Source organism: Aotus nancymaae, unplaced genomic scaffold (assembly GCF_030222135.1).
Source record: "Aotus nancymaae isolate 86718 unplaced genomic scaffold, 86718_ANA_hifiasm-v0.15.2.pri h1tg000015l_1, whole genome shotgun sequence".
Lineage (NCBI taxonomy): Eukaryota > Metazoa > Chordata > Mammalia > Primates > Aotidae > Aotus > Aotus nancymaae.
Window position 1 is genome coordinate 7,658,798 of NW_026988427.1, and position 22,175 is coordinate 7,680,972.

The window sequence follows — 22,175 nt, forward strand, 5'->3', positions numbered from 1 at the left end:
CACAGGGGGCGTCGGGGAAATGTTTAGGACGGACATGGCGAGGCCAAAGAACTGCAGCGCGTCTCCGGCTCGCGGTCCCGGACCGCCTGGGTCCCAGCCGCAGCCTGGACCCGCCGGGGTGGCGGTCAGGACGTGCGCGGGGCGCAGGGCACGAGGGGGCTCTAAGTTCCCCAAGGCTCCCCGAGCTGGGGCGTTTGGACCTAGCGGACCGGGAGAAGAGCGGCGCGGCCCCTGCTGCCGGGCCCTGGACCGCGAGTTCCCGCTGTGCGGGCGCCGGCAGAGGCCTGGCGGGAAGCCCCCGCGCGCGCTCCTCCGCCGGCCCGCGGCCGCCCCCTACCGCCGCAAGCTTGTCGGCCCCGCGCCCGGGGCGCTCGGCGCAGGGTCCGGGCCCGGCGTTACCTGGGGCCGCGGCGGGGCTCCACCCCCACCCGGCGGCCGGCGCGTCGCTCCCGCTGCAGCCCGGGCTCCCGGTGCGGCTGCGGCCCGCGCGCCGCCTGCCGCGGCCCCTCTCCGGCCCAGTGCAGGGGAACCGTCCGCGGACCTCACCACCCCGGCGCGCGGGGCTAACGCCGGCTGCGCAGCTTCTAGGACCCCCGCCCCGGCCCCGCGCGAATGGAGCTGCCTGGACCGCACCACGCGTGCTGGAGCGCGGGTGGTGCGGGCGGGGCGGAGCCTCTTTCGGCCGCGCCCGCCCGGCGTCAGGCGGCCAGGGGTGCGTAAGGGCGCGGCGCCTGGGGCTTGGCGGCCTCCGTGACCTTGGAGGAGTGACTCCGTTGCCTCGTCTGTGAAACAGGGGAAACAATACGACCCCGTGGTCGTTCAGAGAATCTTCGCCTCCCGGAGAGTGTGTCCCCTCCCCCAGCCCTGGTGGGCGCGGAGGTAGATAATAGAGAGCAGCTCTGGGTCAGCAGATCTTGGTTTCCCACTTTGGGTTATTCTCTGAGCCTCAGTTTTCAAGTCTGCGGAATGGAAGCCTTCTTCAGGTGGAGGATGGGAGACTCCAGTGACAAAAGACAAGGCGGCCGGCCGAGACTTCGGGTGGGATTACGCTCCCGACAACCCACGTGTCCCCATCGCTGGAGACAACCTGGACCAGGGCGTGGCCGGCACCTGCTCGGGCCGCGGGTCCCAGCCTCGGAGGGGAGCCCCACCGCCCCCCCTCCCTGGGCGCATTAGGGCAGCGAGGACTGCACCCCGCGGCGGGCCGCGCTCTGGCAGGCTTGCAGGTGGTTGTAGTCCCTGCAGACCGCGTCTCCCGGAGGCTGATCAACCAGGTCGTCTTGTCTGCCCAGGTTTAGCTCCTCTGCGGAGGGCTGATTGACAGTGGAACGGCAGCCTCCCGGGCTACTTAGTTTTTAAAGCTGCCTTTTGCTGGCAGAACAGCCATCTAAAGGAGGGCTTTACAGGGAATGAGTGCCCTGGAAGGGGGCTCTGGGGTGGGGAGAAGTTGGTCTCATGGGTCCCCAAGGTCGTTGGTTCTTTCTCATTCTCTTTTTTTTTTTTTTTTTTTTTTTGACAGAGTATCGCTCTGACGCCCAGGCTGGAGTGCATTGGCGCGATCTTGGCTCACTGCAACGTCTGCCTCTCGAGTGCAAGCTATTCTTCTGCCTCAGCCTCCCGAGTAGCTGGGATTACAGGCGCCCGCCACCACACCTGGCTAATTTTTTGTATTTTTAGTAGAAACGGGGTTTCACCGTGTTAGCGAGGATGGTCTTGATCTCCTGACTTCGTGTTCCGCCCGCCTCGGCCTTCCAAAGTGCTGGGATTACAGGCGTGAGTCACCGTGCCCGGCCTCCCTCCCTTCCTTCCTTCCTTTCCTTCCTGTCCTTTCCTTTCTTTTCTTTTGAGACAGAGTCTCGCTCTGTTGCCCCGGCTGGAGTGCAGTGGACGATCTCGGCTCGCTGCAGCCTCGACTCGCTGCAACCTCGCCTCTCGGGTTCAAGTGATTCTCCTGTCTCAGCCTCCCTCCTGAGTAGTGGGATTACAGGCGCACGCTGCCATGCCCGGCTAAGTTTTTGTATTTTAGTAGAGACGGGGTTTCACCATGTTGGCCAGGCTGGTCTTGAACTTCTAACTTTCTGATCGGCCCACCTCGGAACTCCCAAAGTGTTGGGATTACAGGCATGAGCCACTGCACCCAGCCCCAAGTTTTTTCTAGGGTGGGAGGCTGTGAGTCTGTGACGTCATGGGGATATTCTTGGGCTGGTTCCTTTGTAAGAGCAATGAAGGGACTTTGTACCCTGCAAAGTGCAACTTCTAGAGATGATTGGGAAGTTGAGGGATTGAATGCATTCACACCAAAGAGCCACCCTCGGCCCAGACTCTCCAGGTCACCTCTGAGGCTGTGCACTAGGTGGGGGTCAGAGGTGTTGCAGGTAAAGAAATGGTGGCTCAGAGGCAAGGAGAGACTTGCCCAACTCCGGGACAAGCTAGCACTTGATTTCAACTTGATAAATTTCTGAGTATGTAGTGGGTGCACGTAGCGAACACAGGCTAGAGAAGTTTTCTTTTCCTTTTTTTTGTAGGGGGGAATGGAGTCTCACTCTGTTGCCCAGGCAGGAGTACAGTAGCATGATCTAGGCTAACTGCAAACTCCCCGCCCCCTCGCCAGCCCACCCTCCCAGGTTCAAGCAATTCTTGTGCCTCAGGCTCCAGGGTAGCTTGGACTACAGGTGCGTGCTACCACGCTGGTCTAAGTTTTGTATTTTTTTTTTTAATCGTACTTTAACTTCTGGGATATATGTGCAGAACATGCAGGTTTGTTACATAGGTATACATGTGGTTGGCTGCATCCGTCACCCCGTCATCTACATTAGGTATTTCTCCTAATGCTATCCCTCCCCTATCCCCCCACCCAAGTTTTGTATTTTTGTAGAGATGGGGTTTCATCATATTTCATGTTTCACCATGTTGGCCAGGCTGGTCTCGGACTCCTGGCCTCAAGTGATCCACCTGCTTTGGCCTCCCAAAAGTGCTGGGATTACAGGTGTAATCCCAGCCACTGCGCCCTGCCGAGAAGTTTTTCTGATCAAAAATGTTTTAAGGTGTACACTTCAGACAGTGGCTGTGAAGGAACCCTGGTGTGTTTCCAAACTGTTACCTTGTGCACTTCACCCCATTACTTACCCCGTGGTAAGTGCTGTCACGCATTACACCATGAATCCTTAGATCAGGCCTATAAGGTGGAGTTTGCATTGTGTTCATTTTACAAAAGGACACCAAGAGTGTGGGAGATGATGTGCCTTGCCCAAGCCCCCAGCAGGTAAGTGGTTGGGGGGATTAGGACCCAGGTCTCCTGAGTCCATATCCTGGGCTGTTAGCCCTACTCTGCCTGGCTGCCTGCTGCTACATGAAGCCAACTCTGGACATGGATGTGGATCGTCACAGCCCAGATCCCCGTGTGCTTCCCAGGCTGCCTTGTGGCAGGTGGATGGTGCCCCTTGAGATGGGCAGGGCACCATTTGGCCATACCTGCCTCATCCTGATGGGTCCAAAGGTCTGGGCAGGCCAGGACAGGCTTCTAGCTGTCAGAGCAGTGACTCAGAGTTGTCGGCCTCAGCCATAAGAGCAGGGACGGAGGGCAGGGCTTGGGTTGGGGTCTGCCCTATTTGGGGCACAGCAGAACAACCAGGATAACGTCCATGGTCTGAGGCAGAGTGGGAGCCTGGAGCCTTGGGTGGGATCACCTGCCTCTCCTCTTACCAGTTAAGCCACCAACAATGACTACTGCCTACTACCTTCAGAGAGGAAGCTGATGGCTATGGCAGGAAGTCAGGGGCAAGAACCGTCGCACAGATATGTGCTAATATCCCCACTTTCTGTCATTTTGGGTGGTGATCTAACCTGAAAAAAATCATCCCTGGAGTTATTGGTAGGATTAAATGAGGTGATATTAGTAGTAATAACAATCATCACAGTCACCACCACGCCACCACAAAAACCAACATTCACGGAGGCCTTACCGTGCGGGGCACTGTTCCCAGGGCTTTCAATGCATGACTTCATTACGTCCTCACCGTCGCCTTCCCCGGTGGGCGGCATCTATTACCCGCAATTTACAGATAAGGAAACAGACTTAGAGAGGTGATGTAACTTGTCACGCCAAAATCGAACCCATTTGTGGGTTATAGATAACCCATTTTATCTATACAGTAGATAAAAATTAAATAAAAAATTGAACCCAACAGTCTGACCCCGAGCCCGGTCTCTCAACCCCTGCGTTGTAATCGTTGCCTCACGTGCTGCGCAGCTTCTGCAGCACCCTTTCCTCGGAAACGCTTCTCTGAAAGAAGAAAAGCCTCTTGGGTATCAAAACTCAGAACGGCATCATAGCTCCCAGAGCCTGGCTATATGCACATTTTCTTTTTTTTTTTTTTGAGTTGGAGTCTTGCTCTGTCACCCAGGCTAGAGTAGTCGCGTGATCTCGGCTCACTGCAACCTCTGCCTCTGAGTTCAAGCAATTCTTCTGCCTCAGCCTCCCAAGTAGCTGGGATTACGGGTGACTGCCACCATACCCAGCTAATTTTTGTATTTTTAGTAGAGACAGCATTTTGCCATCGTGGCCAGCCTGGTCTCGAACTCCTGACCTCGCGATCAGCCTGCTTCAGTCTCCCGAAGTGCTGGGATTACAAGCACAAGCCACCGTGCCCGGCCTATGCAAATGTTTTAAAATGGATGGATGCTGGACTTAATGGATCTCAATTCCCTTTTTGCTTTGCCTGCTGGGAAGCTCAGAACCTGATCCATGACCCGCCTCTACAATTACCCAGAACTTCAAGGCATATATATAAATTTGTTTATTTTTTGAGAGACAAGGTCTCATTATGTTGTCTAGGCTGGAGTGCAGTGGCTATTCATAGGCGCAATCTCACTACTGATCAGCACCTGAGTTTTGACCTGCTCTGTTTCTGACCTGGGCTGGTTCACCACTTCTGAGGCCACCTGGTGATCCTCTGCTCCCAAAGGTTCACCATATTAGTGCTGAATTTAATGTGGACACGCTGTCAGCATAGTGCACTAAAGCAATCCTGGCCTCAAGCCATCCTGCTTCAGCCTCCCAAGTAGCTGGGACTACAGGTGCACACCTCTGCACTCAGCTCAGGACGAGTATTTTATGGCCTCAATTCATGCCTACATTACCCTTGTTTTTCTCACCTGTCTTCCCTTCATCTGGGTTTCTTCTCCTTTTTATCCTTGTGGCATACATATTTTGTTAATCTGTTTTACATTTGGAGAGTTGGAAAACGAGCGATTAAAATGCCTCTCGCAACTGCCTGATACACAGTCGCACATCCCTTAACAGCAGGGGCACCTTCTGGGAAATGTGTCATCAGGCAATTGCATCGTTGTGTGAACATCACAGAGTGACTTACACAAACCTAGCTGGTACAGCCTACTACACACGTAGGCTCTGTTACCGCCTGTGCTCCTGGGCGACTAACCTGTGTAACCTGGGACTACTGAACACTGCAGGCAACTGTAACACAGAGGTAAGCATCTGTGCATCGAAGCACAGAGAAGGTGCAGTGAGATTTGGTGTTATACTCTTAGGGGACCACTATTGTATGTACGGTTTGTCGTTGACCAAAACACAGATATATGGCACATAACTATATATCTATTGTGAATTAGACGTGTCCTCTGCCCACAAGAAGAGGGCCACCCAGTGGTGACGCCAAGACAGTGGTCATATGCCTTAAGAAAGTTGTGCCCACGGTCTCCTTTCTGTGTCAACTGGGATGGCTGGGTCAAAGGGAGGATAAGGAGGAGTTGTGCCTGAGTCCCTGCAGGAAAACACCACATCGGGCAGCACTTAAAGCCAGCCAGGGGACCAGATGCCTTGGCACACACCTGTAATGCCAGCAGTTTGGGAGGCCGAGGTGAGTGGCTCCCCTGAGGTCAGGAGTTTGAGACTAGCCTGGCCAACATGGTGAAACCCTGTTTCTACTAAAAACACACCAAAAATTAGCTGGGTGTTTTCGCACACACCTGTAATCCCAGCTACTCGGGAGGCTGAGGCAGAAGAATCACTTGAACCCAGGAGAAGGAGGTTGCAGTGAGCTGCGATTGTGCCACTGCACTCCAGCCCAGGTGACAGAGCAAGACTCTGTCTCAAAAAAATCAATCAATAAAAAAAAATAATAATAAAAAGCCAGCCTGGAGGTGGATGAAACCCCTGTAGACAGATGCCTTTTGAGGGTCTCAATGGGGGTCAGATCAGTCACAGTAAGCTCAAAAGTGGGTTGTCCAGGCTCAGGTAGCCCCCACTCCTGCATGAGAACCTCACAGGGGCTGGTTTGGCCACTTGGTGACTGACTGATTATTACACTGTTTCGCCACTTCCCTCTCCTGACTTAATTCTCCACTCGTCCACAGGTGCCCTGTCACTGAAGACTTGTAGCAGGGAGGGGACAGGGGCTCTGGCATCACATTCTGGCTGTCACCATCCCTGTCTCCAGGCTGCCCAGGGCTGGACCTTGTTCCCAGGTCCTCTGGGCTCAGGGTCGGCCAGGCAGGGTCAGCCAGGCCGCATCTCCCGTGGTCTAGGCCTCCAGCCCCAGAAGCAGCATGAGCTCTGACGCCTTGGTTCCTTCCTCCTGCCTGGGCTCCAGCTGTGCTCAGCGCCTCCTTAGGCGTCGGCCCCCTCCTGGGAGGCGTGGTCTCTGGCAGGGTTAATGATTGCTCAGTGGAGGTGGAGATGGTGCCAAAGTCTGCTGGCTACATAGCTGCAGGCCCCAGAGGGTGCCCACCTGTGCGCCGGCGCCTATCTGGCGCCTGTCTGCCACCTCCATGGCGAAGGGGACACAGGTAGGGGACCACCCAGCCCAGCGGGGGTCTCTGGGCCAGAGATATGTGTTGGGGGTTGGGGAGTTCCTAGGGCCAAGGCAAGCTTGGAGGTCCTTAACGTCTCCCCTGCAGCTGCAGGGGCCGGGGGCGGGGGAGGGGGTGGCGGAGACAGTAGAAGTCGTATGCTGGATGGGGCAGACCTGGGGGCTCGCAGGATGATTCTTCACAGGATGGAAGGGAGGCAGGCGCCCCAGGGAAATGAGGTAACCTGCCTGGCCCCTTCACAGGAGCTCAGAGGGTGAGGACGGGGAAGCTGACCTGGGCTCCTACCCCATAGGCTTCGTTCACATCCCAGCTCCACCCTGACCTCGGTGGGCTACTTAACGCTTCTGGGTCTCCGTTTCCTCATTTATCAAATGGGGCTGAGAAGAGTTCCAAAAAGGGCCTGAAGAGCCCTGGGGCGGAGGTGGGCGTGTGTCCTATGACAGAGCCCAGTGCCCCCTCAGCCAGTGCTAGGAAGTATCAGTAGGGACTGACCCAGGCCAGCCCCGGCTCTGCCCAGTCTGGGCCCTGCACATCTCTCCGCCGTGGTAGAGGAGGTGGGGACCCAGCTGAGAGCCGGGGCTGGCCTGGGTCACTCAGGCAGGCATGTACTGGGTTGGGCGCCAGGCACAAGGCAGGGTCCCAGTAAGCACCGAGGTCCCGCTGATGGAAACAGGGCATGGCCGTGTGTAGACTCCATGATTTTTATCCTCATCCCGTTCCTTAGCAGGGGAAACTGAGGGCTGCATAAGGGAGAGGGCTTGCCTGGGGTTGTACAACAAATATGTGAAATGCTGGCATCTGAACCCAGGGCAGTGTGACTCCGTATGTGTCTGCTGGGCCAGGCGGCCTGGGCCAGAGGCACTGGGAGGGAGCGTGGCCGGGAGCTGGGTGCTTAGGTCCCACATCCTTACTCCGGGCACCCAGGAGCGACTGGAGCCCGCCCTGTAGGTGCAGGCACAGCCTCCTGGATCAATGGAGCCCAGACCGAGGCTTGCCAAGGGACCGCTGGATTTGGAGGCAGCCTGGGTCTAACCTGCTGCCCCTGACTCACCCATCTCTGGGCATCTGTGAACCTCGGTTTTCTTGGAATAATAGGATAGGATAATTCCTGCCTGGGAACAGCTGTGAGAAGTAAATAAAACAGCAGAAGTGAAAGTGCATGGCCAGCTGGCCGTGTGGTGGCTGAGTGCACCCCGGGGGCCTCCCCACACGGGAGGAGGACCCACTTCCCCCCAACCCCGACCTTCTGGAGGCCCCGGGCAGGATTGGTGTCCTCGCTCCCAGTGGCTCCAAATTCTAGAAAATCTTGGCGCTGTGGACTGCTCTGAGCTGTGGCTGAAGCCCCGTCCTAGCCAAGGCTGAAGAGCAGGCACCTCCTGGGCCAGGTGGGACTAGTGAGGATTCCCGGAGACTACACATTTCATGGCATGGGGGCCAGAGCCCCCCTGATTCTCCTCTGTGTCCTTTTTGGTCCTTCCCCAAACACTATTTTTTTTGAAATGGAGCCTTGCTCTGTCGCCCAGGCCGGAGTGCAATGGCGCGATGCAACCTCCACCTCCCGGGTTCAAGCGATTCTCCTGCCTCAGCCTCCTGAGTAGTTGGGATTACAGGTGCCTGCCACCACACTTGGCTAATTTTTGTATTTTTAGTAGAGATGGGGTTTCACCATGTTGGTCAGGCTGGTCCAAGCACTTTTTGAGAGCAGGGAAAGAACAGGAGTGGCTGGAGGGCTTGGGAGCCAGGATGCAGTAATTTCTGGAATGTAGACAGTCCCCATTTTTAATTATTTTATTTTATTTTTATTTTTTGAGACAAGGTCTTGCTCTGTCACCCAGACTGGAGTGCAGTGGCATGATCTCGGCTCCCTGCAGCCTTGATCTACTGGGCTTACGTGATCCTTCCACCCCAGCCTCTCGAAGTGCTGGGCTGTGTTTGCTCCTTTAAAAAATGAGAACTATTGAACTGGAGGGTGCCCCCACACCTGGCCAATAGTTGCTTTTTTTTTTTTTTTTTTTTGAGACAGAGTTTCGCTCTTGTTGCCCAGGCTGGAGTGCAATGGCGCAATCACTTCTCACTGCAACCTCCGCCTCCCAGGTTCAAGTGATTCTCCTGCCTCAGCCTCCTGAGTAGCTGGGACTACAGGCATGTGCCACCACACCCAGCTAATTTTGTATTTTTAGTAGAGATGGAGTTTCTCAATGTTGGTCAGGCTGGTCTCGAAATCCCGACCTCAGGTGAACTGCCCGACCATAGTTTCCATTTTTTTTTTTTTTTTTGAGAATGGGGTCTCACTATATTGCCCAGACAGGTCTCAAACTCCTGGGCTCAAGCTATCCTCCTGCCTCTGCCTCCCTAAGAGCTGGATTATAGGCATGAGCCAAACCCACCGCCGTAGTTCGCATTTTTAAAGGGAGCAAACCATGGAAAGAGCCCCAGGCTATGGTTGTGCAGCGACTGGGGCCGGGAGGAGTTGGGAAACCTATGCGTTGGCCTGAGGCTGCCCCAGCAGGGAGCAGTGGTGCCTGTCCTCAAGTCCCAGCCCAGCGACAACTCCATTCACTCCTTTTCCATTTGCACCTTGCTCCTGCCCCTTGCTGGGGTACCAGGAAATTAGGAGCCCAGAGGAGGGGCCATCAACTGCCTGAACACGGCTCCACAGCTGACCTGGGCCTTACAGAAGGGAGAGAATTTGCATGTAGGCAGAAGGCAAAGAAAGGCATTCTGGGCAAAGGGAACGGGTTAGGCAAATGATGGAGGAAGGAAAATGCAGGGTGTGGACCGAGGACAGGAGCATTCAACACCACTGGACCTCAGAAGCGGGAGAGAGCAGCTCGGTGGAAAGCAAGACCGGACCTCCAAGGACCTCGCCTGCCAGGCTGAGGGGCAGGCAGTGTGTCCTGTAGCCAGTGGGAGCCATGGAGGAGATTTGAGTTTGGGAGTAACGGTGCCCCAGATGGGGAAGGCTCAACACTGGGGCAGGCCATCCTTGTGCCTTCCCCAGCCCACACGGCCACTGTGCATTCTCCCCAAGTGACTGAATCCAGAGGTGCATGCTCTGGACTGTAGAATGCTGGGCTCATCATGATCACGAGGAGGCAGGAGTGCAAGAAACCCAGGGCCAACCCCAGCAAGGCAGGAGGCAGGCGAGGCAGCGATGTGGCAAGAAAGAGCACTAGCCTGGGAGGCAGACGGGGTGGCACCTCCGTTCTGCCTCTGACAGGCTTGGACACGAACCCTGGCCTCCTGCACTCATGTCCCTGTGCATGAAGCGGGTCAACGAAGCCAGCAATTCCTTCCAGGAGGGTGGCGGGGCCCAGATGCAGGGGAGAGGCTGGGCATGCGCATCACACAGATGCAAAGGGCATCGCTGTTGCTCTGAGTGGGGGTCCACAGGCTTCTTGAGGACCCCGTCCCACCCCGGGAGATGGAGGGGGGGAGTTGGGAGACACTTCCATGAGGGAGGAGCGTGGTGAGTATGGGGAAGGGGATATAGGGGGAGGTCCCTTGGGGACTGGGTCAAGGTCCTGGTTCAGGCTATTCTCTCTCAAAGTCATGCGTCTGTGGGCTCAGCGTGGCCTGGGGGGAAACTGGGGGGCTCAAGAAGGAAAACCCAGGAGCCTAGAAAAGAGAGAAGGCACAAGCTGGCTTGGGTTCTGGTCTCATTGTTGGCTGTGCCTCGCCCTTTCCCCGCTTGGACCTCAGTTTGCTGAGGACTAAATGGTAATTAATGGGTGCAAAGTGCCAGTCTCGGCACACGGCCCTTCCTTGCCAGTTCCATTTTCCTCTGGGATTGGAGGAGGGACCCTGAGGATCTCCTGTCTTGCAAGCTGGACCGAGGGGAACTTTGTAATGATGATGAATCCACCTGGCATACCTGCTGGTTGCACACCTAGTGACTAATTCTTGTGGCAGTTGACTCATTTCTGAAGGACAGAACATGAGAGAGAGAAGTGATGAGGAAATGAGGTCCCAGACTGCAGCCTCAGAGCGATGCCAGGGCTGGACGCATCCAGCCTAGATGTCCACCGCCAACCCTGTCACCACCACCCTCTCCCTCCCACAGCTGTCACCTCCACCAGCTCCGCCTGTCTCCACCGTCATCATTCTGTCCATCCCCACTTATCCCCACCAGCACCACCCCTGCCCCCAGGGGATCCCTATCTGATCTGGGACCCTGCCTCCACGACCACCTTACTCACTGCCCCTGCTTCTAGCGATATCATGTCGCCTGGAGGGCGTAGCTGCACCCAGATCGCTGTCCTGTCTCACTGAGGACTGTGGCTCAGCTCTGTGGGGGGTGCTGAGGACTGAGAACTTACTAATTCCCCTGAGCAGCGGGGGTACATCTGCATTTAACAGTCTGGCTGAGTGCAGCCCTGCCGTCCAGCATGTGGGCTGTCCCCAGCTGTCATCTCTGGGGTTCTTGGCAAGCCAGCATTTTCCACAGCAACTTCCCAAGGTTCCTCTGGCTAGAGTCACATGGAAGGTAGCACCAGAAACAGTCCCAGGCCTCCTCCACACACAGCCTGGCCCTGCCCGTTCAGCTCTGACCTCTGCACGCAGTCTCGGAGCCTGGTGAGCGTGGACAGTCACCAGGGAGGGAGGAAGCTGTTTCCATGGTGACTGCAGGGGGAGGAGCAGGCATAAGGTGAGGACAACCCCACAGAAGAAGATTTGCACTTGCTGAGCGCCTATTGGGTGCCAGGGACCGAGGTGGCACATTCTTATTCCCATTCATCCCCTGATGCCTACCCTCATCATTTACTGGGGTTATTATTCTCCTCACAGTGGAGGGAATGTTTAGAGAAGGACAGTGAACTGCCCAGTGAGGCTCTGCTGCTTCTTGGCTCTGTAAACTCAAGCCAGCCTCTTTACCTCTGAGCTTTATTTTCCCCATCTGTAAAGTGGGTAGAATGGAACCACTCTAAAAGAGGTTTTTGTTTGTTTGTTTGTTTGTTTGAGATAGAGTCTCGCTCTTCCTCCCAGGCTGGAGTGCAGTGGTGCGACCTCAGCTCACTGCAACCTCTGCCTCCTGGGTTTAAGCAATTCTTCTGCCTCAGCCTCCTGAATAGCTGGGATTACCGGAGCCTGCCACCACGCCCAGCTAATTTTTATATTTTTAGTAGAGACGGGGTTTCGTCATGTTGGCCAGGCTGGTCTTGAACTCCTGACCTCAGGTGATCCACCTGCCTTGACCTCCCAAAGTGCTGGGATTACAGGCGTGAGCCACCGCGCCCGGCCTCGAAGGGTTTTTGTGAGCATGGCATAGTGCCCGCCTCAATGTCTGGCAGGCAGTAGGCACTCCCTCCATGGGTCTCTCGCTACTCATCGCCATCATGTTTAACGGCTGCCGAGCATCCCACCGGGGCTTTCTTCATCATTGCCTGTGTTTCATGTTGCGGTCACTTCAGTTACCCATGATTATAAATAATCACTCATGCTGAACAACTTTCTACAAAAAGAGCTTCTTATTTATGTTAGTTGGATGAGTAGGTCAAGAGGGTAAACATTTTGAAGCTTTGGGGTCCACATCTCCGCTCGCAAGGGCCCCGGGGCCACGCGAGGGCTGCCTCCTCCTCCCTGCCTCAGGGAGAGGCAAGGGCCTTGGGCGTGGAGCACAGAGTGGCTGTGAATCCCACTCACTTTCAGCTGTGAGGGCCTCCGCAAAATGAGTTGCTGTGAAGATGAAATTCTATGAACCCCAAATATTCTACCTCCAAACTACAGCCCTGCTCTTGCCTCTTCTCTCCAGCCTGCTGCCCCCAGTCTAGCCCGGTGACACACAGCAGCCAAAAAGGTCTTAAGAGGAAATTAGCCCCGGTCACTCCCCTGCTTAAAACTCTCAAATGGGCTAAGTAGGTGGCTCATGCCTGTAATCCCAGCACTTTGGGAGGCTGAGGCGGGTGGATCACCTGAGGTCAGGAGTTCGAGACCAGCCTGGCCAACATAAAATACAAAAATACAAAAATTAGTCGGGTGTGGTGGCTCACGCCTGTAATCACAGCTACTCGGGAGGCTGAGGCAGGAGAATCACTTGAACCTGGGAGGCAGAGATTGCGGTGAGCCAAGATCGCGCCACTGTACTCCAGCCTGGGAGACAGAGCAAGACTCCATCTCAAAACAAACAAAAACCCCTGAAAGGACCTCCTATTTTCCGTTTTTCTTAGAATAGAATGAACCTTCCTTCCTGTGTCTAGTGCTCTGGCCTTGGCAAATTTCCCAACCTGCCTCGCTCCCACTATTCCCCACCTCTCTCCCTGCAACCCAGTCACAGGGACCTTCTTTGAACTCCCGGAATACACCTCGTTCTTCCCTGGCCCAGGCGACCTTTCATATTGTTTGTGCTACTTGGGACTCCCCCATAACAGTGCTCCCCTTATCATAGCAATGTGGGCATTTAAGTTTTAAAAATATCAAATAGGCCAGGCATGGCGGCTCACACCTGTAATCCCAGCACTTTGGTAGGCTGAGATGGGAGGATCGCTTGAGCCCAGGAATTGGAGGCTGCAGTGAGCCATGCTAGCGCCACTGCACTCCAGCCTGGGTGACAGAGCAAGAATTTACTTCAAAAATACCTAAACAGGCTGGTCCGAGTGCAGTGGTGTTTACAACTAATTTATCACAACCAGCTACAGATCGCTTTATTACTTTTTCACTCACACTGCTTCGCTTGAATAGTCTGCTTGTTTGTTTTTTGAGATGGAGTCTCTCCCTGTTGCCTAGGCTGGAGTGCAATGGTGCAATCTTGGCTCACTGCAACCTCCACCTGCTGGGTTCAAGCGATTCTCCTGCCTCAGCCTCCGAGTAGCTGGGATTAAAGGTGCCCACCACCATGCCCGGCTAATTTTTGATTTTTTTGCACCTTTAGTAGAGATGGGGTTTCACCATATTGGCCAGGCTGGTCTCGAACTCCTGACCTCATGATCCACCCGCCTTAGCTTCCCAAAGTGCTGGGATTACAGGTGTGAGCCACTGCACCCGCCCCACTTGACTAGTCTTAAAACAAACAAACAAACAAAAATATCAAACAATACTACAAGGTTTATAACAAAAGCCAGCCTCTCACCCACACTCCACATCCCAGTATCCACTCTCTAGAAGCAACTGCTTTCACCTCCTTTGGCTCCTTCCTTCCCTCCCTCTTTCCTTCCTTCCTTCTTTCCTTCCTTCCCTTCCTTCCTTCCTTCCTTCCTTTCCTTCCTTCCTTCCTTCCTTTCTTCCTTCCTTCCTTTCTTCCTTCCTTCCTTCCTTCTTTCCTTCCTTTCTTCCCTTCCTTCCTTCCTTCCCTCCCTCTTTCCTTCTTCCCTTCCTTCCCTTCCTTCCTTCTTTCCTTCCTTCCTTCCTTCCTTCTTTCCTTCCTTCCTTTCTTCCCTTCCTTCCTTCCCTCCCTCTTTCCTTCTTTCCTTCCTTCCTTCCTTCCCTCCCTCTTTCCTTCTTTCCTTCCTTCCTTCCTTCTTTCCTTCCTTCCTTCCTTCCTTCTTCTTCTTTCTTTCTTTCTTTTTTTTCTTTCTTCTTTCTTTCTCAGGATCTCACTCTATCACCCAGACTGGAGTGCAGTGGTGCATTCAGGGCTCACTGCAGCCTCCAGCTCCTGGTCTCAAGCGATCCTCCCACCTCAGCCTCCCAAGTAGCTGAGACTACAGGCATGTGCCACCATACCAGACTAATTTTTGTATTTTTTGCAGAGATGGGATTTGACCAGACTGGTCTCAAACTCCTGAGCTCAAGCAATCCACCTGCCTTGACCTCCCAAAGTGCTGGGATTATAGATGTGAGCCACTGCAGCTGGCCTCATAATTTTTTTTTTTTTGAGACAGAGTCTCGCTCTGTTACCAGGTGCCAGGCTGGAGTGCAGTGGTACGATCTCTGCTCACTGCAAACTCCGCCTCCCGGGTTCAAGCTATTCTCCTGTCTCAGCTTCCCGAGTAGCTGGGACTACAGGTGTGTGCCACCACACTCAGCTAATTTTTGTATTTTTAGTAGAGATGGGGATTCACCATGTTGGCCAGGATGGTCTCGATCTCTTGACCTTGTGATCTGCCCGCCTCGACCTCCCAATGTGCTGGGGTTACAGGCATCAGCCACCGCGCCCGGCCTGGCCTCATAATTTTTAAGCTATTATCAGTTTATTTCTTTTTTATTATCACCTTCTTAGCTTTTTTTTTTTTCCTGAGAAAGGGTCTTGCTCTGTCACCCAGGTTGGAGTACAGTGATTAAATCTTGACTCATTGCAGCCTTGACCGCTTGGGTTAAGTCATTATCTGTTGATTTCTTAAAGTGACAGATGAGGATTTTATTCTCTTATAGCCAACACACTTCCCAGTATGCACAATACGGTTGTAGTCTATCCGCCATGGGAATGGTCCCAGCCGAGCCACTAGCCTATGATATTCCTAGGCTCTTTCTAGTACAGCTTGCTTAGTTTTCTGTATGGTATCACAAATTCATCCCTCCACCCTAGCCAGAGGTGTAAATATCGTTGAAATGTTCACACCATCGGTTGTATTTCCACGGGTGTAGACAGCCCTTGAGAGCTCCCTGAACCCTTCTTCCCATTGGGACCCACTGTGGTCTCCGCGCATTTCCCTCTCTTCCGTATTGGGCTCTCTGTTTCCTGGAATCTCTTCCTTTCTCTTGGTTTACTCCCTTCATAGAATGGACTATGTTCTCCAGTAGCTTCCCAAGAAAAGATATAGCGGAGGCAGCACTTTTCACTTTGTATGTCTAAAAAATGTTTTTATTTTGCCCTCATATATGACTGACAGTTTTGGTGGGTGTAGAATTCTAGGTTGAAAATTATTTGACTTCAGTATTTTGCAGGCATAGTGTTCTGGTTATTTACTGCTGTTTGACCAAATGCCTCAAAACTTAGTTGCTTAAACAACAATTTATTATTAAATTTCCTGATTCTATGGGACGAGAATTTGGATAGGGCATAGCAGGAATTGCTCAACTCTGTTCCATGGTGTCTGGGGTGTCAGCTGGGATAATGTGAAAGATTAGGGGTTAGACAGTGGGGACTGACTGGACATCTTGCTCTCCCTCAACACACAGGCCTCTGTACGTGGTTACCTTGGGCTTCCTTCTAACATGGCGGCCTCAGGATAGTTGAACTTCTAACAACACATCTCCAGGTTCTGAGAGCAAAGTGGCTCAAGAGGCCCAGTTGTAAGCTGCAAAGCTTCTGATTGCTGCATTTCTGCTGCATTCTGTTGATCAAGTAAATCACTAAGGCCAGCTCAGATTTAAGAGTAGGGGATTAAAATTCACTTCTCAATAGGAGGAATGTCAAAGAATTTGTGCCACCATTAATCTTCCACACATAGCTCCATTCATTCCAGGATTGTTACTGAAAAGTCCCATGACCTTCTGATTCTGGGTCCTTTGTATGTCACTTGCTTTTCTCTGCAGAAGACTTCAGGGTCTCTTCTTTATCCCTAGTATTCTGAAAATGCTTTGGCATGGGTTTTCTTCTCCTTCCATTCTAAAATTTGTTCTGGGAATTCTTTGAGTCTGGAAACGTGTTATTCATTTATACAAAATCTGTTGTTCGTACTTATTTGATAGTTTCCTTTTCCTGTTTTCCTTCTCTGTTTCTTTTTCTGGGACTTCTATTTTTTTTTTTTTTTTTTTTTTTTTTTGAGACGGAGTCTTGCTCTATCGCCAGACTGGAGTGCAGTGGCACAATCTCGGCTCACTGCAACCTCTGCCTCCTGGATTCAAGCGATTCTTCCACCTCAGCCTCCCAAGTAGCTGGGACCACAGGCACGTGCCACCACGCCCGGCTATTTTTTGTATTTTTGGTAGAGGCAAGGTTTCACCATGATGGCGAGTATGGTCTCGATCTCTTGACCTCGTGATCTGCCCGCCTTGGCCTCCCAAAGTGCTGGGATAACAGGCATGAGCCACTGCGCCCGGACTGGGACTTCTATTAATCAGACATTGGACCTCCTGGATTAATCCTCTGATTTCTTTTTTTTTTTTTTTTGAGATGGAGTTTCGCTCTTGTTACACAGGCTGGAGGGCAATGGCGCGATCTCGGCTCACCGCAACCTCCGCCTCCTGGGTTCAGGCAATTCTCCTGCCTCAGCCTCCTGAGTAGCTGGGATTACAGGCACGCGCCACCATGCCCAGCTAATTTTTTGTATTTTTAGTAGAAATGGGGTTTCACCATGTGGACCAGGATGGTCTCGATCTCTTGACCTAGTGATCCACCCACCTCGGCCTCCCAAAGTGCTGGGATTACAGGCGCGAGCCACCGTGCCCGGCAGAATCCTCTGATTTCTTATTTTTCTCTCCTAGTTTCCATTTCTCAACTTTATATTCTGATTCCCCCATTACATTTTTAATTCCTGCATTATGTTTTTTATCGATAACAGTGGCTGTCAACGAGGGGTGATTTTACCACCACTCTCCCTCCCCCATCAGGAGACACCTGGCAATGTCTGGAGACATTTTGGCTCTTACAACTTGGGGGTTGCTTCTGGCATCTAGTGGGTAGTGGCCAGAGGTGTTTAACGGCGAGGAAATATCTGCTTGGTATGTGTGAATTAGATAAAGGGTGGTTGAGGCGTGGCTTTGGATTCCTTGGTCTGCATGGGAGAGGCAGGTGGGGAGGTAAGATGCTTGCTGTCTCTGGGAATTCGCCAGCCCTGGGAGGGAAGTCTCTCCCCAGCCAGCAAGGCCCCAAATATGACAAAGCATCATAAAACACAGAAAATAAAAACAAATGGCCGGGCGCGGTGGCTCACGTCTGTAATCCCAACACTTCAGGAGGCCGAGGCAGGCAGATCACCTGAGGTCAGGAGTTCAGGACCAGCCTGGCCAGCATGGTGAAACCCCATCTCTATTAAAAATACAAAAATTAGCTGGCTGTGGTGGCGCACACCTGTAATCCCAGCTACTTGGGAGGCTGAGGCAGGAGAATCACTTGAACCCAGTGGGTGGAGGTTGCAGTGAGCCGAGATTGTGCCACTGTGCTCTAGCCTGGGTGACAAGAATGAAACTCCATCTCAAAAAAAAAAAAAAAGACATTAAAAAAATGATTAATACACCAGCTTCAAGGGGATCGGACATAGTCCCATCTCTTGTGGGGAGGAATGTCAAAAGATCTGTGGCCCTCTTTGTCTGTCATAGCACCTAAAGCAGTTCCCTCCTTTCACTCTCGTAATGCCCACGTTCTCCTCCACGGCAGGGACGCAGTGCACTATTAGGTGATACTTTGCTTACTCGTTTGCCGTCTGTCTCATTCGGAGCCTGCACTGTTTTGCTCACCATCACCTTCCCATTGCCAGGAACAGGGTCTGGCACGTAGCAGCTCTTGGATACCCAATAACTATATACTGAGGAAATGAACGAGTGAATCAGGGTACTCGGCACATCGTACGTGCTCAGGAAACGTCAGCAGCTATTTAAGATTAACAGCCTTCCTGAGGTTCCCTGTTTCCCCAGCAGGTCTGGGGGAAGCATGGTGAGATGAATCTGAATTAAGAGGGAGTGCTAGGCTGGGGCTTCAGGGCGGGGCCGCCAACCACGCCCAGGAGGCAGGCAGCCAGATAGAGCCAGGGTCACTGACTGTCTAGGAGACACTGGCGGAGGAGGAGCTGCGAGCTAACCAGGACAGAGTTCCCGAGAAGAGAGGGACCAGAAGGGCAAGAGACAGAAGTTTCTTTTGCTACGATAATAACTGCTAACATTTATTATATACTTACTGTGAGTGAAGCACTCTTTAAACCTCAACACAAACCCCTGGTGTAGGCACTGTTATTCCCATTTTACAGATGAGGAAGCTGAGGACCAGAGAGGGTATGTTACTTAGCACATTGCACTCTGCTCCATCTCATGGGTGTTCCGGATTAGCGCCCTGGGGTTGCAGTGACTCACTGGCTCATCCGCTCATTCCTTTCAGAAATACTCACTGAGCCAGCACTGGGCTCAGCCCTGCGCTTGGTCCTGGGGGTCATAGAGGTGCATCAGACTCGGACTTTGCCCTCACATCTCTTCTGGCTTGGTGGGAGAGGCTGATTTGCAGAGATCACAGATACTAAGAGCTATAGAGGTTATTCTAGGGTTTATGCAGCGTCCTGTGAGGTCACGACGGATGGGTGGAGGGGCAGTTCCTCCTGTGGGAGCACTGAGAAGGAGTCTGGACAGAAGGGAACTCTGAAGCTGACTTGTTTTTTTTGTTGTTGTTGTTGTTGTTGTTTTGAGAAGGAATCTTACTCTGTCACCCGGGCTGGAGTGCAGTGGCGTGATATCGGCTCACTGCAACCTCCACATCCCGGATTTGAGCGATTCTCCTGCTTCAGCCTCCCAAGTAGCTGGGACTACAGGCATGTGCCCCCTTGCCTGGCTAATTTTTGTATTTTCAATAGAGATGGGGTTTCACCATGTTGACCAGGCTGGTCTCAAACTCTTGACATCAAGTGATTCACCCGCCTTGGCCTCCCAAAGTTCTGGGATTACAGGCGTGAGCCATTGTACCCAGCCTTGGAGCTGGCTTTAAAAATGAAGAGAGCTCATCAGGCAGCAAGGTGGGGAAGAGCATTCCAAAAAGAGGGACAGGCAGTAGTGAGGGCAGGCAGAGGGAGTTTCTAGGCGCGTGGGAGATGAGGGGCAGGTTGAGATGCAGGGAGCGATTCGAGGGGAAGCTGGAGAGGTCGAGGGTAGTCTTTGGGAAGCCCTTTTATGGAGTCTGGACTCTGGCAATGGGGAGCCATTGACGGGTTTTGAATGAGGGAGGAAAAGATTAGATTGTGTGCAGAAGGATTGGTTTGGTTGAGTGGGATGGACTAGAAAGGTTGGAGGAAAGGAGGACTTGAGGAGGCTGAGGACAGTGTCCCCAGGGAGGACGCCCAGTGTAGGATGGAGAGATGCAGGCTGATTAGAGAGAAAGAGAGGAGGCCACATGGATTGGATGTGGGTGCTCGGGAGATGGAGGAGGTGTCAGAGTCGGAGGGGCAATCGGGTGGCTCCTCAAGCCTGGAACTCGGGAGGAGGAGTGGGCGGTACAGGGGAGAGGAGTTCTGCTTTTTGATGCCGTTTCACCATCAGGGCTGGGCTCTCAAAGCCATCCTCTTTTCCCCTCCTCCCCAGGGCCACCTGCCCGCTTCAGATGCTCTGGGGCAGGAGGGAAAGGGACATGAAGAAGTGCCCAGGACCAGGTGAGGGCCCTTGGTAGTGTTAACATCTTATTTTATTTATTTTTCATACAAAGTTTCTCTCTTGTTGCCCAGGCTGGAGTGCAATGGTGTGATCTTGGCTCACCACAACCTCTGCCTCCCAGGTTCAAGTGATTCTCTGGCCTCAGCCTCCCAAGGAGCTGGGATTACAGGCATGCACCACCATGCCCAGCTAATTTTGTATTTTTTTTTTTTTTTTTTTTTTTGAGACGGAGTTTCGCTCTTGTTACCCAGGCTGGAGTGCAATGGCGCCATCTGGGCTCACCGCAACCTCCGCCTCCTGGGTTCAGGCAATTCTCCTACCTCAGCCTCCTGAGTAGCTGGGACTACAGGCGTGCGCCACCATGCCCGGCTAATTTTTTGTATTTTTAGTAGAGACGGGGTTTCACCACGTTGACCAGGATGGTCTCGATCTCTTGACCTCGTGATCCACCCGCCTCGGCCTCCCAAAGTGCTGGGATTACAGGCGTGAGCCACCGCGCCCGGCCCTAATTTTGTATTTTTATTAGAGACGGTGTTTCTCCATGTTGGTCAGGCTGGTCTTGAACTCCCGACCTCAGGAGATCTGCCCGCCTCAGCCTCCCAAAGTGCTGGGATTACAGGTGTGAGCCACCGTGCCCGGCTGGTAGTGTTAACTTTTTTAAAAACACAAAATATAAATCTAGAAAAAGAAAGGGGACTACATGCAGGTGGCCATCCCTCTGGCCAAGACCAGAGACAGACACTTCCAAGGAGGGTTTGGAGCAGGTGCTTGGTGCTGGACAGGGTGGCTACACATACATATTCAACAGGTTACAGGAGGAGCTATGCATATTCATAAAGGAGGTCCTGATGCATGCATATTGAACACATATGCATGTAACATATGATCCATGCTCACTTGGGATGGTGACTTAACATTTAAATGTGTTACAATTACGCCCTATACACCAAAAGGTCTTTTTGTGACACGGAAGTTGCATGAGTAAGCGATCTCTGTATGAGCTGGAGCCAGTTTGTGGTCAGTGGGCTCTTATCAGGAGGAAGTTATTGAAATCAGTCTCTTGTCCAGTCAAGGCTGTGGTTATGGGCTGGGCTCAGTGGCTCACACCTGTAATCCCAGCACTTTGGGAGGCCAAGGCCGGCGGATCACCTGAGATCAGGAGTTCGAAACCAGCCTGGCCAACATGGTGAAACCCCATCTCTACTAAAAATACAAAAATTAGCCCAGTGTGGTGGTGGGTGCCTGTAATCCCAGCCACTTGGGAGGCTGAGGCAGGAGAATCACTTGAGCCTGGGAGGTGGAGGTTGCAGTGAGCAGAGATTGCGCCACTGCACTCCAGCCTGGGTGACAGAGTGAGACTCTATCTTAAAAAAAAAAAAACCAAAACAGATGCAGTTATGGCTGGTGGAACAGGGACTCAGTGTGTCAGCATCTGTGAACTGGATGGGCTGTAAGTGCTTTGATTTGCTTTTCTCGAGGCCGGTGCTTACTTAGCTGCTAGAGAAAAGCCCTCGTGTCAGTCAGAACAGAGTTTCCTCTTTAGGGCTGCCTGACTTCACTCTGGCCTGGCATGGCCTTAGGTCATGTTTATAATTTGGCATCTTATTGCCAAGGAATGTCTATTCTTTCAGTCCTACGATCTCTATTTTAACACTAACGCTGGTCAGTTATGTGTGTCGGCTGTAAAAGAGGAAGGTGTAATGAGGCGTGACTGACCTCCCATCCCGCCACGGCTGGAAACTCAGTTTTTAAAGTTTTTCTGGGGTCTCCTGGGCCACAACCAGGGCCGTTTAGTCAGTGGGAGGCATAGGATTTTCTTTTTAGCTTACAGTAGCAACTGTGTTCCTTCGTTTGCTTTAAAGCTTTAATTTATTTTTGGAAAAGTTAATATATTTAATTAACACAAAAGAGTATACAGTAAAAAACTGGGCACAGTAGCACACACCTACAATCCCAGCTACTCAGGAGTTCAAGCCCAGAAGTTCAAGGCCAGCCTGGACAACACAGTGAGACACTGACTCAAAAGAAAAAAGTATACATTAAAAAGCCCGGTCTTATAGATAGATTATAGAGTTACATAGTGAGCATAGAACGTACAGACTACTTTCTAGACAGACAGCAAGAAACAAAACCTGCGGGTCCCCTCCTGCTCTCCTGCTTTCTGTGGAGTGACGCATCAG

At 52.7% G+C, this 22,175-nt stretch overlaps 1 protein-coding gene and 1 long non-coding RNA gene across 3 annotated transcripts in view; both read left to right on the forward strand.

Annotated features, from left to right (window-relative positions):
- Positions 1 to 769: 769 nt before the first annotated feature.
- LOC135275160 (uncharacterized) lies at positions 770 to 4,184 on the forward strand. The gene is made up of 2 exons (XR_010342863.1): positions 770 to 1,038; positions 1,520 to 4,184. It is a non-coding gene; the product is annotated as an uncharacterized LOC135275160 (long non-coding RNA).
- A 2,520-nt stretch (positions 4,185 to 6,704) lies between these two features.
- CDHR2 (cadherin related family member 2) overlaps positions 6,705 to 22,175 on the forward strand; it is a 46,010-nt gene continuing 30,539 nt past the window's right edge. The window contains exon 1 of one of the 2 annotated variants that reach the window (XM_064376574.1): positions 6,705 to 6,807. In XM_064376574.1, the coding sequence (XP_064232644.1) occupies positions 6,790 to 6,807 (18 nt within the window). In that variant the 5' untranslated portion in view covers positions 6,705 to 6,789. Of the gene's footprint in view, positions 6,808 to 7,026; positions 7,050 to 22,175 lie in introns of those variants that run through there. The other variant, XM_064376575.1, reaches the window with a different exon arrangement.